This window comes from Dendrobium catenatum, unplaced genomic scaffold, assembly GCF_001605985.2.
Source record: "Dendrobium catenatum unplaced genomic scaffold, ASM160598v2 fragScaff_scaffold_186, whole genome shotgun sequence".
In the NCBI taxonomy this organism is placed as follows: Eukaryota; Viridiplantae; Streptophyta; class Magnoliopsida; order Asparagales; family Orchidaceae; genus Dendrobium; species Dendrobium catenatum.
In genome coordinates, this window is record NW_021318648.1 from 305,809 (window position 1) to 323,449 (window position 17,641).

The window sequence follows — 17,641 nt, forward strand, 5'->3', positions numbered from 1 at the left end:
CATTTCCCATCAATAAATAATAAGATGATAATGATGAAAACAACAGGACCATATAAAAAAGGAAAATCAATAGTCAAATGTCAAACCTGGGCTCCCTGTCACCGTAACCAAGTACCATAAGAGTGCCCCCATTGAAATAAACAGAATCTAGGGTAATTGGAAGGACTTTCTCAACACCCTTTGCATGAATTTGTTCTATCTCCTCACTTAGTTCAGCAGCAATGTCCGCAGCTTTTATAGAGAAGTATGACTTAAATTCTTGAGCTTGAACAATGAGCCAATCGAAAAGAGGTGGATTTTCAGGTAATCTGAATCTAAACAGGTTAAACGTTAGGTCTACAAGCCAGCCTGGAATGAGGTGGTGCAACAAATTAAATGATCCATGATGGAAGCCCCCATTGTCAAGGCATCTTGCATCTTCTGAACTATTCTTAGCATTTTCTAAGACAGGATCCAACAAATTGTCGAAATTAAACAACTGATTACGATTATTTTTGTTCAGTTGGAAATATCCACTATGTGGACCTAAAAAACTGGACTTCACCTTCTTCACGGTTTCATGAGAGCTTTTGCCAGCTCCAGTACCTGATATAAAATTCTCACTTGACAAAAGTTTGTCATTGACCAAAGCAAATGGCCGGGATATTGATTTATGGTCATCTAATTCCCTAAAACCTAAATTACCATGTTTGGGATCATCAATTTTGACATTTTCATCTCTGTGGAGGATAATATTGGTTGGTTTCTCAAGCCTTCCCATACCCATTGAAGATGCAGAAACATTATAAGGAGGCGATATTTCCTCATTATTTGTAGATAAATACCTGGAATGATCTTCAGAGCTATGTTTATCAAGCACACTTAATTGAATAGCCTTGGCACTATTATCTTTACAACCTTCATAAGAAGAATCCACTCTTTGATTGGTACACGGCTCATCAGTCTTCCCGTTCGATGGACCATGGAAATATGCACGAGCAGCAGCTGCACTTCTCTGGAGGTTTCTTTTCTTGGCAGCTATGCCAGATGCTGGTGACACTCCCGTTCTAAAAATTCCTTTCAACCTATGCCTCATAAACTCGGGCATAATTTTCGACCAGAAGATTTGTCCATGACCAGATCGCGCACCAAAGGATTTCTCCATATCAGCATGCTTCAAACCATACTCAGCCCAAATGGATCGGCTATGATTATCCTTGCAAAACATATTTTCATCCATGCAGTTAAATGAACTGAATTGGGGAGGAAAACCAGAATGTAAAGAATCGTCCTTTGACTCATCATTCATCAAGTAATCTGACCTTCCTTGAGGAACTATGTAACCCTGCTCAGCAGCCTCCCTTGCTGCTTTGACCCGTTCTTTGCTCCAACGAGCAACTGATTCTTCTCTTGCAAGTCTTCTAGTTTTAGTGCGATAGTCTATCCCTTCTTCCAATGAACGATGCCTACGCAAACCACTAAAAGATGATGAAGGAATACCCAACCAGGAGAAATCCTCCTTCTGTGACACTAGAATATTAGGCTGTGATAGAAAAGCATTTAACACAATCTTTCCCCTCCTCAAGCTTGCAAATGGACGGACACGAATTTTCATGGTAGATACCTCACCACAAGAAAATTCTTCCTGATGGGGCCCAATAGAGCATGCCTCGAGAGTGAAGCCTAAAGGTGAAACACTCTGAACTTTGCCAAAATCAATTTCTCTTTGGATGTACTCACTTAGAATGGAGCAAACAGAAGGAAGAAGCTGGGACTCAACAAACCTCTTAGCCCTTTTCTGAGCATACCATAAGAAAATTCCAACGGCAAACATCACAGCAACAAACATGGAGAACCTTACAAGTAACAAAGCATCCTTAAACAAAGGCACAAAAGGTTTAACTAGAACAGAGTTCCTTGGGAACTGCTCCTTAGTGCAGCTAACTCTGAAATGACTTCTGTTACAAGTATTTCTTAAAGGAAAATCAACACTTTTACCATTCACAAGTGAAAGACTAGGATATTTGCAACACTGTTTATGCTGACCTAAAAATAGGAATATAAAGGGAGCCTGTACATTTTTATTTCTTCTCAAGAAGGTAGGTTTTCCAGAGTTTCTTCTGGTTATTGAAACACTAGGTGCTCCAAGCAATGAACTGCATAGATGGTCGGTGCTCATTTTCAACGTTAAGACCATCATACGGTAGTCATATAAAAGGTACGAACAACACAAACTCTTGGTCTCCATATGCATAAACAAATTCCATGATGCTGGGAAAGAGATGACAAGAAAATTAAGTTTTCGAAATCTAGAAAAATAGAAAATAAGCAACTTTGTACAAAATTTTAACCAAAGCACAAGTTTGATCTCAATAGTTTCAATAAGGTCCATTAAGACAAGCAAAGAGATATTTTAATTATGCTGAGTTGCCTTTAGTTCTCATACAGTTCTCATAATGCATTACATTTGATTGCCAAAACAAAAGTTTTATCTGTGATAGTTTCGATACAGCTCTCAGTATTACTCATTAACTTAGCCAACTGAAAAAACATCATCATCTTATCATCCACTTTTTTAGCCTTATCCCAACTATTTGGGGTCGGCTTTAGAGTCCTCATTCTCCGTCCTAGCAAAGTGTTTCATGAGGTGATAACTATTCCAAGCAAGCACAACTTCTATCCATGTAACCTGTGGTCTACTACTCTCCACTTCTAATCCATTGGCATCAATCATTTATCTAACTTATGGGGCATTTTCAACTACTTATTATGTACATCTAAATCACCTAAGTCTATTATACGCTGACTTATTTTCAATAAAGGCTACCTCCACCATCCCTCTAATATAATCATTTCTCAATTTTTCCTAGTGTTGGCATACATTCATCTTAAAACTATCATTAATGTTACAATCAACTTGATCCTGAGTAACTTTTTATTGGCCAATGCTCAATTCATACAACTATACGGCCTAATTACAGTTTTATAAAATATACCTGTTAAAATGATATTCTCTTAGCATTATACTCTAGAGATATTTCTTTATTTTAACCAGCCATAAATAAATTTAAAAGGTACATCCTAATCTACATGTTTATATGCAATATAATAAATCTAAGACACTTAAATTAACATACCTATATATTATTTTATCTTTTAGTAGTATTCACTAATTATTAATATAATTCCAATTAAAATTCCATATCATATACTTAATTTTTGTTCTGCTGCTTTTAAGTCATTTATCTTCTAAATATTTTCTCCATTACTCTACATTTCACTTATTTCAATAGTTATCTTACTAATGAAAACTATATCATCCACATGAATTATAAACCAATGCACATCAGTTTGAATATTATTTATAAGCATCTTCCTAATACAAAAATAAACAAACTTTAAAATGCCTTGATGTAATGCTATTATAATTAAAAACTCTTTAGGCACCACACAACTGTCTCTAATAGTAGTACAAACTCTATCAAACATATTTTAAATAACTTCATTATACCTTTGGCACAGATAGATTTCACTTAATACACTGATATGCTAGGGGGCCCACAGCCTGGAAGGGGGAGCTGTTTAGGAATGTTCATAATCAAGAGGGAGTTGTTTAAGAAAGCTCTTAATTAAGGAAAATTATTTAGGAATGTTCCTAGTCACGGGAGAAGTTGTTTAGGAATGTTTCCTAATTGTGTTTATACTATTTATGATGTGTTTTATTATTTAGAAATGTTTCTTAAAATATATTTAATTGTTTAGAAATGTTTCCTAAATCATGTTTAATTGTTTAGGAAGATTTCTTAAATTATGCTTATGTTGATTAGGAAGATTTAATTTATTTATAAAGGTTTCTTAAATTATGGTTATACTGATTAGGAAAGTTCTAATTATGTTATGGTGTTCTAGGTCAATTTAAGGGGGAGCTTGCCTATGGTTTAGAAAAGAGATTGCTGAGTTATTTTCCTAGTGTTTTTCTTCCCTCTAATATTTGATGTGACTTGTGAGTTCCTAGCAACATCTAGGATTTGTAAAAGAGCAGATCTACCTCTCGAATAGTAGATCAATTGTATCTTGCTTTATTATTGAAGGAGAAATAAGCAAATCAGCCATATCTTTGTGTTCCTACGTTGTTCTTCTATTTTACTTGTTTTTGCTTCCAAGACATATCATACACATCAAATCAATTCTTGTGATACTCAGTCATAAGCATTCTCAAAGTCTATAAAAGCATATGGAGATTCCTCCTATGCTCTAATCTTTTTCATACATGGTGAACCATCCAGATATGAAACTAAATTGCTTCTATGATACTGATGTAATTTTTCTAACACTTTTGCACCTAGAAGCATTGTCTGACTCATACTGATTCCGCTATAATAATACAATTTTGATCATCTCTTTGAATATCAAATAGTGGTACCAAAATGTTCCTTCTCCAATCAGTTAGGGTATCCTTTAAAAGATTCCATTAAAAAAATTTGTTAATCCAACCACTAGAATATGACTCGTGACTCTCAAAATCTCAATAGGCATACATGTAAAGATTTATTTCTATGCATCTTCATCAAAGTTAACTTCATTTCTCTTTTTAAGATCAATATATAATCGATCACATTATTTTGTTCATTAAGCTGTTTCAAGATGATTTCTTCCTTAAGGTTTCATTTCATAAGTTCTAAATCTCCTTCCCCTACTTTAATAGCTAGCATATTATATTGCTTATTAAAAATTGTTGCTTTTGTCTTGGTAACAACCCCCTTTACGAGACTTACAGCTTACTTATAATCTCTAAGGATAAGCCTCAATAGTATTCATACTTTACCACTTTTAAAAGTGCATTTTATCTGTAAGCTTTTGTGCCTTCTCACTCCATCAAATAGTCATTGTATTCAACATCAGATTTCACTCAAATATTAAATTTCAATTCACCTCTCTAAGAAACATATCTTGAAAAATTAACAAGTTCCACCATCTAATCATTAAAGTATTGTTATTTTGATTATATTTTTTATGTTCCTAAGTTATGCATCCTTAGCTACGACCTGATAATTTATAAACAAGCTTTCTAATGGAATCACCTTATAATATTAAGAAAAAACTACTTCTAAGTTAAAAAGAAATCTATTTGTGAATTTACGGCTATACTATTAAAAGTATTTAAGTGTTCTTGTTTCATAGAGTAAGTATTCGCTATTTTAACATCACATTCTACTGAAAAATCAAGTAAAACTTTTCTTATCATGCTTCTGTCACGTATTACATATTCAATGTCCTCACATAGCCCATTCTATTACAACTATGTTATTGTGGAATTAAACTCATGTTGATGTTAATGATAAAAAATAATTTGTAGTTGGACTAATAGTTATATCAAGAGCAGAATAATGTCCGTTCATGCCTTAAAAGGTTTCACTTTTTTTTTTGAAATAGTATTATTCTCATTGACTCCTAAGCTGATTACTTAAGTTTACCGTTGCATGCTTAAGTGTTTAGGCTCAAGTACTTCAGTTTTCATTTGAAACTAACAAATTCTATTGAGCATGTAAAAATAGCTTTAGCCTTAAATTAACAAGAGATGAATAATTAGTGACAATTTCATGCTAATTCAAAAACAAGGAGAAAGGATTTTCACAGTTGCAACCTCAATACTGTTACAAAACAAGCATGGTAATTGTAATGGTTAAATGCTTAAGGGCGTTTCATTCTCTTATATTTTTGGACATTTCATGTAAGCACATTAGGTTTTTCAAGCTAAGAGCTTTTTTTTTTAAATAAATTGAGTTAAAGAACACTTTAAAGCTTCATACGTAGATCTCATGCGATATGAACTTGAAATGTATCGGTTAGTCTTAAACTGTTGTTGACCTGTACACGGTAGCAAAAAAAAAATATTTTAGTTACCTGTCTGGCTACGTTCGATGCCATACCCTCGCACATCGAAGACATGGCTCCCCACGATCCTCTCGCGTCTTAAAAGGCCAAAAGGGGGAAGGTCTTCGTGCTTTTCTTTCCGCTCTTCCCCTTCGCACGCTCCTTCGGCTCTTCCGTTTCCGTTCGACTTCGCTCTTCCGTCGACGTTCCCTTTCTATAGGATCGGAAGTTACGACTTTGATCGGAGGCAACAATAGGAGCTCGATCGCTGTGAAGTTAACTTTCTCCCATTCGCGTGCTTCTTCGGCCCCTCCGTTGTTGTTCGACTTTGCTACTTCGACGACGCTCCCTTTGCCCCCTCCCTGACGATCGAAAGTTACGACATTTTGATCGGAAGCAATACGGGAGCCCGCTTGCAGTGAAGGCAACTTTATCTCCGTCGCGTACTCCTTCGGCACCCCCGCTGTTCTTCGACTTCACTTACTCGACGACGTTCCCTTCTTGTCAGATAGAAAGCAAAGCGGGAGAGGGAGAGAGGGAGAGAGGGAGAGAGGGAGAGAGGGATTAATGGTTTAATGGATTTTAATTAAAGTTAATTTTAATTAATTATAATTAATATTAATTATAGTTATTATAATTAATTATAATTAGTTTAATAAAATAATTTAATTAAATGATTATAATTAATTTAAATTAAAGTTAATTTAGTTAATTATAATTAACTTTTTTAATTATTATTAATTAGTTATAATTAATTTAAGTTAATTAATTATAATTAAACTTAATTATAATTAATTGTGTTAATTAATGATAATACTTATAATTAATTGTAACTAAATATAGTTAATTAAGCATAATTATAATTAGTAATAATTAATTATATTAATTAGAATTATAAAAAAAAGCTCTTCTCTCCCCTTGATCTACGTGCCAACACCCTCGTCGGTCGTCAAAGTATAATCTCTTTACCTTAGAACTCCGAGAGCCCACCTCGAAGCTTACAATGCGACAAAACGACCACCTATACACGCTTTTGTTAGCATTGTGGGAGGAAGTGCGTCGCGGTGCTCTCAACGAGACGGGTAATCACCTAAGCCCATTTAGGCATTTGCACTGTACCGGAACATCGTCTACACACGCCTTTATTGCACGTGGTGGAATGGAAACCGGGTGCAACGCCTACGGCGAGGCATGTTACTTATAAGTACCCTTAAGCGAGGGGAAAGCTAACACTATATTTTAAAACATGTACCCTCGAAGATCTCATACACGCTTTTATTAACGTGGTGGGAATGAAGACACGGCCGCGGTGTCTATGGACACCTACCATACACGCCTTTATTGCACGTGGTGTGAAGGCCCAATTTCTCGTAAGTTTCCCCTAAACAGAGGGATGCCGGGAGGCTGCCGAAATCTGCACTAACGACGGACTATACTTGGCTTGAATTGAACCCAAAAAAAAAACCTACAGGGGACTTGAACCTACTTTGAACAACATTTGGACAACATGAAATTCATATCAAACCCAAATAAACTTGAATTTGAAATGAATCTTGAACCAAAATTCGAGTAAATTGATAAAAGACTTGAACACAAATGAGCCTGAACTCAAGTTGGACTTGATTTGAGCATTAAGCCAACATGATTTGAACATTTGAACTCAAGCAAAGACTTGAGTTGGACCACAGAGGACTTGAACAAGACTTTGGACACAAAGAACTTAGACTTAAAATGAACCTATGGATTGAACTAAACTATAATTTGAACATCATATATGAATGGCATGAAGCATAACTTAAATGTCTACGATAAAACTTGTAATGTGGCAAAGTGATAACGCTAACCATGTCAGCAAAGATCAGTGACAAATGCAATAATATCTATATGTCCAATGTCATCATATAAGCAAGCAAGTGGAAGGTAAAATCTCAATACATGCAAAAGAAGATTGAGTAAACCCAAATGACTTAGAATATTCAACCAAGTTAACTTGTAAATGAGAGCAAGTAACACTTGTGTTGACCATGCAATCAAAATGTTACCCCTTTCAACATAAAACGAATAGGAGTTCGATTTGATACGCAAAGCAATGAAAAATACATGAATTGTTGACTACAGAACTACAATATTCGAGTGAATAAGTAGCAAATCTCCAGATGTTATAATTATCATTATTGATTAATGAGAACATGCGTTCTAATTATAAATAAATGCACAACGATGTTCCAATAGATACTTTAAATCATATATAAGTATTGGCAACCGAGGAGTCACATTTATGCCAATCTTGCAAGCAAGATGTCAAACAATAGTGCACAACGAATATGGTAATTGATGTGTTCAATGAGTTTGAAAGCTTACGACGAGTGTCATGATACTCATGTCGCCTTCAATACTGTGGTAGCAAGTAAATGCACATATCCCCTTACAACAGAGGGATTTGACATGCAACAAATACAACAACATTCGCACAATCGACGCCAACCTGCATCTGAATGAATATACTTATCTACCAAAGAATCAACATGTTCTAGATGATGTGTAGCCCTCCTATAATCAATGCCAATCCCCCGTGAATATACGATCAATATGCAACGAAGGTGATACATACAACAACACTTTCAACATGAAAGCAGTATTAAGAGCATAATAACTTGTTGAACGATGTGTATAGAAATTATGGATGAAGATAATGTAGCCAGAAATTAACATCAAATTGTTAATGTGCATACTAATTTATGTACGACCAATGTGGATTCCTACAAGCCACCATAAGAGGCTCGTCATGTTTAAAGGCATTTGCTTATGAGTAACAACAACTAGCCAAAGTGAATATAGCGATACCTTACAGTTCATATGCAAGCAAGAACTATAAAACTACTAAAAAAATTAGTACCTACAAGCAAATGCAAAAGAATTACAATAGATGTCATGCGAAGAACACTACAACACCCCTACAACCAACATCAATCAAACAACATAGCTTCTTGCAAATTTGCATAGTGGAGTTCACAATGAATGTAATGATGCTCCTACAATCAACAACCATCCAGGGGCAAATATAGAAAAAAACTGCAGGAAATACAAACCCCTATGAGCTACCGTAGGAGATTCATTATACATCCAATGCATTGCCTATAAGCATATGCAAGAAGAACCATTGTAGATACAAACACCCATTGGCGGTGCGGTGACGGGAGGTTCGACAAAACCACAACAAGCCTACGAGCCATTGAAGGAGACCCATTATACATTCAACTTGCTATCTGTGAGCAAATATGGAAAGATCTGCAATACATACAATCTCTCTAGAAATACATATGTATGTATAACATGGCACCTATGGGTAGATCCAGAAAGACTTCAGTAAATATAGTATCCTGTAGTCAATTTCAATCAAAGAATGAATACATCTACCTGCAGCAATAGTGGATGTGTTGTAAAAAAAAACTAAACCACAACGAAATACATAAAGAATGCAGTGAATGCAAGTTCCTACGAGCTTCTGCAATAGCGGGAGATTTGTTAGCGCACTACAATCCACGTGCATAAAGTAATAAGCATTGCACGACAATCTACCTGTATCAGGCAATAAATAGCTCAATTCACAAGCAGCTACGCCACGTCACCGGATCCGCAACATCCTTAGAAGCAGAGTGTGAAGGCATGTACAAACTTCCAAGTATAACGTTGCATTCAAATGATGGTTGCTTGCTCAACTAATAAATGTTAAATATCTCAAAATGTCCTCGCACATAAACCGTAGTTTATATACACATAGGTACACAAAAAGGGTGAGTGCAATCCCAAACACCTGCATGGACCCCCACGAGCTTGTTTTGGATACACACGTGACATCTAGGGATGATGCGCGGGTCAATAAATGAATGTAGTTCAAGCCCAATCCTTCTATATGAATAGATAGGAGCCGACACAGCTTGAATTATCAAACAAATATACAGTCAGTGTGTCAGCCGGAATATCTATTTTATACGTTCATATAAGGCCTTCAAGGTAGAGGCAGACCTAAAAAGACTGGTTAGAAAATATTATGAACGATCTTTCTTTATAATATTTAAACTAGAATTTGATTTTTAAAAGGATACAATAGAGAAAAAAGATTCATGTAGCCGACCCACGTAGTGGGATAAAGGCTTGATGTTGTTGTTGTTTTATAAAAGGCATTCAAGGCCTCCAGTAAAAAAAATTCATTAACAAAGGTATAAAGCCGACGAAACCAAATCTCCTATCGGTAAGTTAATATGGTCGACAAGGTTAAGTCAATGAATGATCACATATACCCCGATGATGATCATGTTGAATGCAAATCTCAACCGGAATGGTTAACTCCAAAATTCAAAATGCCACTCAAATATCTAAAAAATCAAAAAAAAAATTGAAATCATCAAGTCTAGAATATTTAAAATTAAAATTCAAACACTTAAAGCAAAGTCCATCCACCCTCCGCAACAGTTTGCCTATGTAGACAAATTAAAATTTACTTCAGCTCACATAAAATCAATGCCTAATCGAAAATATCATTATGATCTATTATCAAATAATCTCCTACTAATAAGAAAGTGGTACATGTCCTCTGACCGTTGATTTTGCCGCCAAATGATACTGCGGGATAAACGATTATGACTCGAGCCCCTCTGAACCGAGTGGTTTTGCCGCCAAATGGCACCACGAGATACCAATTATGATCAGATCCAGTACGTTCTTTAGTGGCATCAAATCCTTGAGACATAAATCAATAGGATATAATCAATAGGGCACAAAGCCCTTTGTTAGCTAAGATGGAGTCAAATTTGTCCCCTTAGGTAAGCATCCACCCATGTCTATAAAATCCTCTTGGACGAAGCAACCCATGGCTGCCGACAAGGATCCTTCTATTAGGTTGGGTCGACTACCTCCTCTGACTAAGTAAACCAGGGATCACGATGGCCCGGGACGACGAAACTATGGGATCGTGATTGGGTCCATCATTCATTCCCCCACCATCCGCTTTAAGTGCAAGATGGTGCCATTTCTGATTTTAAATATCAAACCTTGAATTTCCAATTACCAAACACATGATGCTACTATACAACTGATACTATGTATCCATGGATACAACGTATCTGATTGACGACTAGCCTTAATCAAAAGTTCTCTCTCGTTATCGGGAAGGGCAATTAACTATAGGGGCTTGTGTCTACAGCAAACCAGAACTTAGATCATAAAGTTCTCACAAAATGAGGGCGAAATATCCGGGTAGTGTCTTATCTACAAACTCATCTGCCTTCCAAAATTTACCCCGGAACTTTATTCCGTTAAAACTCCCCCCGAAAAAAGAAAAGCAAAGCGGGGGAGGCTGGGGCCGAATTTTCGGAGCCCACAATTGTACTTTACTTCAAAGCTCATGCCACATATTCACAAATCCTTCTAACAAAACTACCACCCCTTTTATCTCTCAATTATTCCTTGTGGACAGAATATGAATTCGGATTCTTTATTATTCCCACCCTTTTCAGCCATCTCTAATGGCTGCTTATTGCCTATAAAATCTAGCCGTATGCTTAAATCATTCGCCATTTGATTTCTTAACCAACTTAGAAGTTTTTCTCTCACTTTTGTAATTCCACGAAGGCTCCTCCATCCCTTCTCAAACTATCATTGGTTTATCTTCATAGAAGTGGTTCAGACGTCCATGTGCATATCTTTTTATGTAAATGAAAGCAAATTATAAATCCTATTTAAATATCTCTTCTTCCATGATGTTTTTCACAACTATATCTTAAAATGCACTTAGCTCCAATAGCCTAATTTATGTCTTCATAAAAACATCTTTAGTGTCTATTCAAAGAATTTTTTTATCTGACTTTGTCTTAACAGGTTTTTACATTTAAAAATCTTCTTAAAGCCTCAAGTTCTTTGTGCTTAAACTTGATTATATGTCAAAAAAATTTCCTTGAATATTCTCATAAGAGTTGCACAAGTTTTGTTTCAAGAAATCTAAACTAATGAGTTTTTTTTTTCTCTCTCTTGCTTTTGCTTTGTGCTTTAATCAATAAATGTCCTTGTTAAGCCTCTATCTCTTTGTACTTAAACAATTAAACTTGGATCTATTTCAAGAAATGCTTCTTCAGCCAATTATAATAGCTATGCAATATTAAAGAAATATAAAGTAAACCGTTTTTCTCTTTCTTTGCCTTTGCAGTTTCTTTGATTATATCATTTCAGAGACCCAAGCTTTTTTAATTAAATTTAGTTATATTTTAAGAAATATTTCTTCAATCATTTATAACAGCTGGGTAAATATATAACAATCTCTTCAAAGCCGGAGATTCGGTTTGGTCCAGAGCCTAATTGATGTATACATTGCACAGTTTCAATCCTACAAATGTTTTATAATGTTTCAAAAAGTTGGGGTACCAGATTGAATAGATGACTTTATAACTAGATTACCATTAACTAAAATAAACCATATTGCAAACTCAGTACTTGATAACAAGAATGGTAGTGCATTTGTGGTTTCAATTTGCAAATAAGTTTAGCTTGCAAAAAATGTATAAAACTTTCCTTGCCAAAATATTTTTGATTACTAAGTTTAGATAAATTGAATTAAGTGTTGCTGAGATGAGGATGCTTAGATGGATGAGTGGCTTCACTCTTCGAGACTGAATGCAAAATGAGTATATATGTGAAAAGGTCAGAGTAGCTCCGGTGGCTAAGATTAGAGAGAGTCATCTTCGATTGTTTGGAAATATTAAAAATGACATTTTTATTATATTTGAATGAGAATTTAACTCTTAACATGACACAATGGAGAAATAGGATTCGTGTAGTTAACCCCCCGTAGTGGGATAAAAGTTTGATGTTGTTGTTGCAGTTTAGATAAATTGATTATAGTGTTTTGTACATCATTAATGTCTAGCAAACTAGCCATTAAATTATGATCTTGCATGTGTGAAGCATGATCTCCAAGAAAAACTATTTTAACCTTAAACTCAACAACAATAATTATATATAACCAATAAATGACGGATGATCATCATCTTCTGATCTGAATAGCTTTAACAAAGCATAGGTGCATGCGATGCATTGAAATGAGTACTATAAAAGACATGCATGCATCATTCGTTGTCATCGCTCTAAAACAAAAGACTGAATATGTTATGCTCTTTGTTTGTGTATTCTAGAGTGTTTGTTACATGTTCATTGTCATCAGCCTAAGATGGTAGTCCATTTATGTTATACTCTCTGCTCGTGTATGATATACTATCTTTCTAGAGTTCAGTATTATAACTCTAAAATAATATAATATGCACTTCACAGTTATCCTCTTCCTCATTCGTGAGTTGTAATAGTTCATCCATGATCATCTCATCCAAAAATTGAGTTTTCAAACAAACTTCTAATCTAACTTGGACATTATAAGCACTAGTACCAATCACTATATCACTACTTCATTTCTATTGCTGAACTTTCACAACATAATATAAAGTATAAATTAACCCATCGTCCATGAATATTTGCCCTTTCTATTTAATTTCTTGCAAATAAATAATAATTATTCTTCTTTTAATCATTGTGTCCATCACTAAATCTCATGTTTTCGCATTCAAACACCTCAAATTATAAATAGCAAACATATTCCTAATCTTATTCTAAACCCCTTCCCTACTTCTCTCCACTGTCAGGTAAAATTGCGAAGCAACAATTCATGAAATTTCCCTAGCACTAGCAAATTCTTTCATGAATTTTTTATAAGCTCTAGTGCTCTACAGTCTACACTAGGTGTTCAACTTAACATCAACATCAACCCTCTTCGTTCTGGCCTGGGACCGGCAATAGTGAACTGAAAAAACACTTAAGGAAAATAGGGAGGCTTAAGACAAATATAGACTCTTTTTTTTTCCAAATGATGTCGAAGTACTCGAAATAAATCAAAGTCATATATTGTAACTAGCTCATTCTATGAATTCAGCAATATTTCTTTTTCAGAACCCTATCACAAGCTAACCATGTATTGTTGTACCATCTCTGTCTCTTCTATCATTAAATAAATGCAATGGTAAAGGTCGTATGGTTATTAATATATTCAAAGAAATGACGGGTTTTATCTAATACAGAGGAAAAAAGGAAAATTTAACAAAAAACCAAACTTCCGAAAACCAATTGATAAAAATTTTGCAGCAACTGAACTAAAGGAACAAATGAAATATGCCGACACATTCTGAAATGCATGTATCAATCAAAAACGTAAACTTTAACCATTGCCGCAGAGCGGGAGGAGGCAAGAAGAATCAGAAGTCTACATTTGGATGATCAAGTCCTCGCTTGCCACCAGGAAATTAAAATTAAAAAAAAAAAAAAAACAAACAAACAAACTGAACACGTAACGTACCCTCGGAGATGCACCCCTTCGAAAGCCTAATATATCCGAGTATCCGACTCGTCGGGCATGGCGATTGGTACAGCGAGCAAGAAAAAAGAGTAGAGGAAACGAGGGTCCGCGCACTCTAGATACCGACTAATGAGCGAAAGGTAGAGAAGCCAGAGGGTCGGAGTAAAGCCTCTCACTCCGTATCACCTTTCCTCCATTCGCACGCCAGATGGCTCAGCCTCCTCTTCGTCTTCGCGCGCTGGCGCCAATAGTCGCAGAGGGTCGACCCTCTCTAGCTCGCAAAGTTGTTTGGTTTCTAGGACCTAATGATAAAATACTAAGGAGCTTTTTGGTATAACTACAGTGGTATTTAGTAAATCCCGTTAATTATGATTTACTTATCAACTTTAACATTAATTATATTTAATAAGTTTAGGGTTAATTAATCTAATTAGAAATTAACTTAATTATTATTAATTATCAAATTAGTTATTTAGATGTTAATTATCAAATTAGAAACTAGTTTAACTAAATCCTAATTAATTAAATATTTAAGTATTAAACTAATTTAATAATAATTATAGTACTAATAAATATAATAACCAATAAATTATAAATATGAATTAAATTAAATTAATGGTAATTATACTACTATTTATCATATTAATTAAACTAATTAAAATATTATATAATTAAAAAGTTAATAATTAATCCTATAATACTTTCCTCTTCCTGTTTTTTTCGAAAGCCCTCTTCTTATTTCTTCATTGCTTTTTCGCCTGAGGGTAGAGGCTTCGTTGGTTCGCATACGTGACGTAGAGGCTTCGTTGGTTCGTGTGAGGTACAATTTCGAATGAGCGTTTGGCATTGCCTATCTAGGGTTTGCTTTTCCTCTTATGCATTTCTTTGTTGTTGTTCTACTTCATGTGAAGTTTAGTTTTACAAGTATCGAAGCATCTCTGCCTCCTCCGAAGATGTTCCTATCGAATCGAAAGTTGCAACTGAAGTTTGTCATTATGGTAATAATATTTTTGCCCTTTTGCACCCTTCTTCCGCTAAATCCAAGCCCGTAAATTTGTAAATCTGTCGAACGACGGGATTTACTGAATCCCATATTTAGCCGTAAATTTGAGATTTACGTGAAATTCGGATTTAAGGCACCTTCGGAAACTGTTTGGCTAGATTTAACATAAATCCGATGTAAATCCAATACCAAACAACCGGTAAGAGATTTTTCTAAATAACACTCAAATTTTTTATATTATTTTAATTTTATTGTTTACCTATATCATATTTTAAATATTTAAATAAATTAAAAAACAAATTTCTCATTTTAAATTCCTAAGCCCTACATCGCCTGCCCATTCCCACCTATATGGTTGCCTTCAACTCCCTTAGTTATGTTGTCTTTGCCGACTCCCATATCATTTGATCCTCTCTTTCTTTCTTTGATCATTCTCTAAAGCACTACTGCATTATAAGTCAATGATGATCAAAGCATATTGAATTCCTCTTTGCAAGTGTTAGAAGTATTTTAGGGTTCCCTATAGTGATCTTTATGATATATGAATCCATGGAGTGAAATGCACTCACTAATGAATCTGACAAGATTCATTTTTGGTATCTAAATATTTAGTTATAAGACCACATTCATCGAGCTACACATTTTGTTTAATATGAAGTGTTCATAATTGTGCATTATTGTGTAGATGTTGACCATATCATTGTGAATGTTATGAGCATAAGGGGCTGAAATCTACAAATAAGAGAGTAAAAGAAGTGATATAATGAATTAATTGTGCTCGGCCGAAATGAAATTATTATTATGTACACCCAAATATCTCAAGGACTCGGCGCCGCCATGATAAAGCCAACTCAAGGCAAGTTGGTGGGATAGTGGAAGCCTAGTTAGTGAACCTGCTAAAACATTGAAGGATCTTGCCAAATCCACAACAAAGACACCAAAGTACACGAGACCTCTCACTTGGTCATTTAACATGTTCTCCATATCTCAGGGTGTAACAAATTGATAATTATTAAAATAAAATTAAAATGGTAATCAAAATTTATGTCTAAATTGGAGCTATGTTTTACAATAATTCTGGATTCAGCATGTAGGGCAATGAAGCTAGGTTTTTTGGGCGTCATGGAGCCACGTACTAAAACAAGTTTTTTAAATGTTTTTTTTCTCTCCACTCTCCTCCCTCACTACCTCGGTAATGGCTCTCCTTGGAAGGAAATATAAAGAAAGAGAAGAAAGGAGGAGAAAGTAGAGAGGAATTGGGATTTTCTTCGCCGATCAATTTTGTTCTTTTACAAAAATTCTCAAATCATTATAGGTGACTTTTCTCCTATTTTTATTTTTTTAGGGGTTTTGATTTCAACTGCCCAAAATTTTTTAAATCAATTTATTACATTTTATCTAAATTTAGTGAACTTCCACTACGTAATTTTTGTATGCGTTATTATTGATTATTCTATATATTTTAACTAGTTGATTTGTTAATTTTATCATGTAGAATGTTAATTATTACATTTTGTATGATTTGCACATGATATAAATTTTTGGCATTTTAATACAATTATTATGAATGAATATGAGTATGTAAGTGGGTAATAATTGGTTGCTATTACTTTCATAATAATATGTTTGTACTTTTGATATACACAAGGATGAATAAATGCTAATTATTTACTTTTGTTGGCTGGAGACTGACTAAACTATATAGGATTTCGGACCAATGGGCTTTCTTTAAATATTGTAGTTTGGTACTATTCTCAACTTATTCGCATGATTTACTAATTGAGAGTTAGAAGGAGATGATTATTATGTTGTTGGACAAAGAGTGACGACTTTGTTTATTAAGCCAGTGGTTACTGATTTTTTAGTTACTAGAAAAATACTACGAAAGCCACAACTTTTTGTTTATTGTGATTATTGAACTGCATGTTATTATATTGATTTACTACTATTGTATTATTTTATTATCATTATTGATTACTATCATTATACTATTTCACTATTAATATTGATTATTATCACTATATTGTTACTATTATTGAGCTTGTGAGTTCAATTACTAAGTATGTGATATAAGATACTGATTTGATGCAGATATAAAATAACTGAACATCATGTGCATACTCCTATATAATTTCATGATAGTACGACATTGATAGAGATTCCGACAATCATCATAGATACTTCAGTTTTATTGATTTATATATTTTTTTATTGATTGGATAGCACTTCTATGACGTACAATTTAAGAATGATTATTTAACATTTTACTATTTCGACATTCATACTGTATTTACTGCTTTAAAGATTTTACTATTTTCGTACTGCACTATTTTACTGGCTTATGTGCCATATGTTCGCACTAGCTAACTTTTTTACAGGCTTCACTGCAACTA

The 17,641-nt window shown here is 34.4% G+C and overlaps 1 protein-coding gene across 6 annotated transcripts in view; it reads right to left on the reverse strand.

The window, feature by feature from the left end:
* The window catches only part of LOC110096282, an 88,114-nt gene extending 73,582 nt beyond the window's left edge, over positions 1-14,532 (reverse strand). For 4 of the 6 annotated variants that reach the window (XM_028692907.1, XM_028692906.1, XM_028692904.1 and 1 more), the window contains exons 1-2: positions 5,884-6,393; positions 87-2,250 (exon numbers count right to left, since the gene is read on the reverse strand). In XM_028692907.1, the coding sequence (XP_028548740.1) occupies positions 87-2,233 (2,147 nt within the window). In that variant the 5' untranslated portion in view covers positions 2,234-2,250; positions 5,884-6,393. Of the gene's footprint in view, positions 1-86; positions 2,251-5,883; positions 6,394-14,245 lie in introns of those variants that run through there. The other 2 variants (XM_020822147.2, XM_028692908.1) reach the window with 2 other exon arrangements.
* Between the last annotated feature and the right edge of the window lie 3,109 nt (positions 14,533-17,641).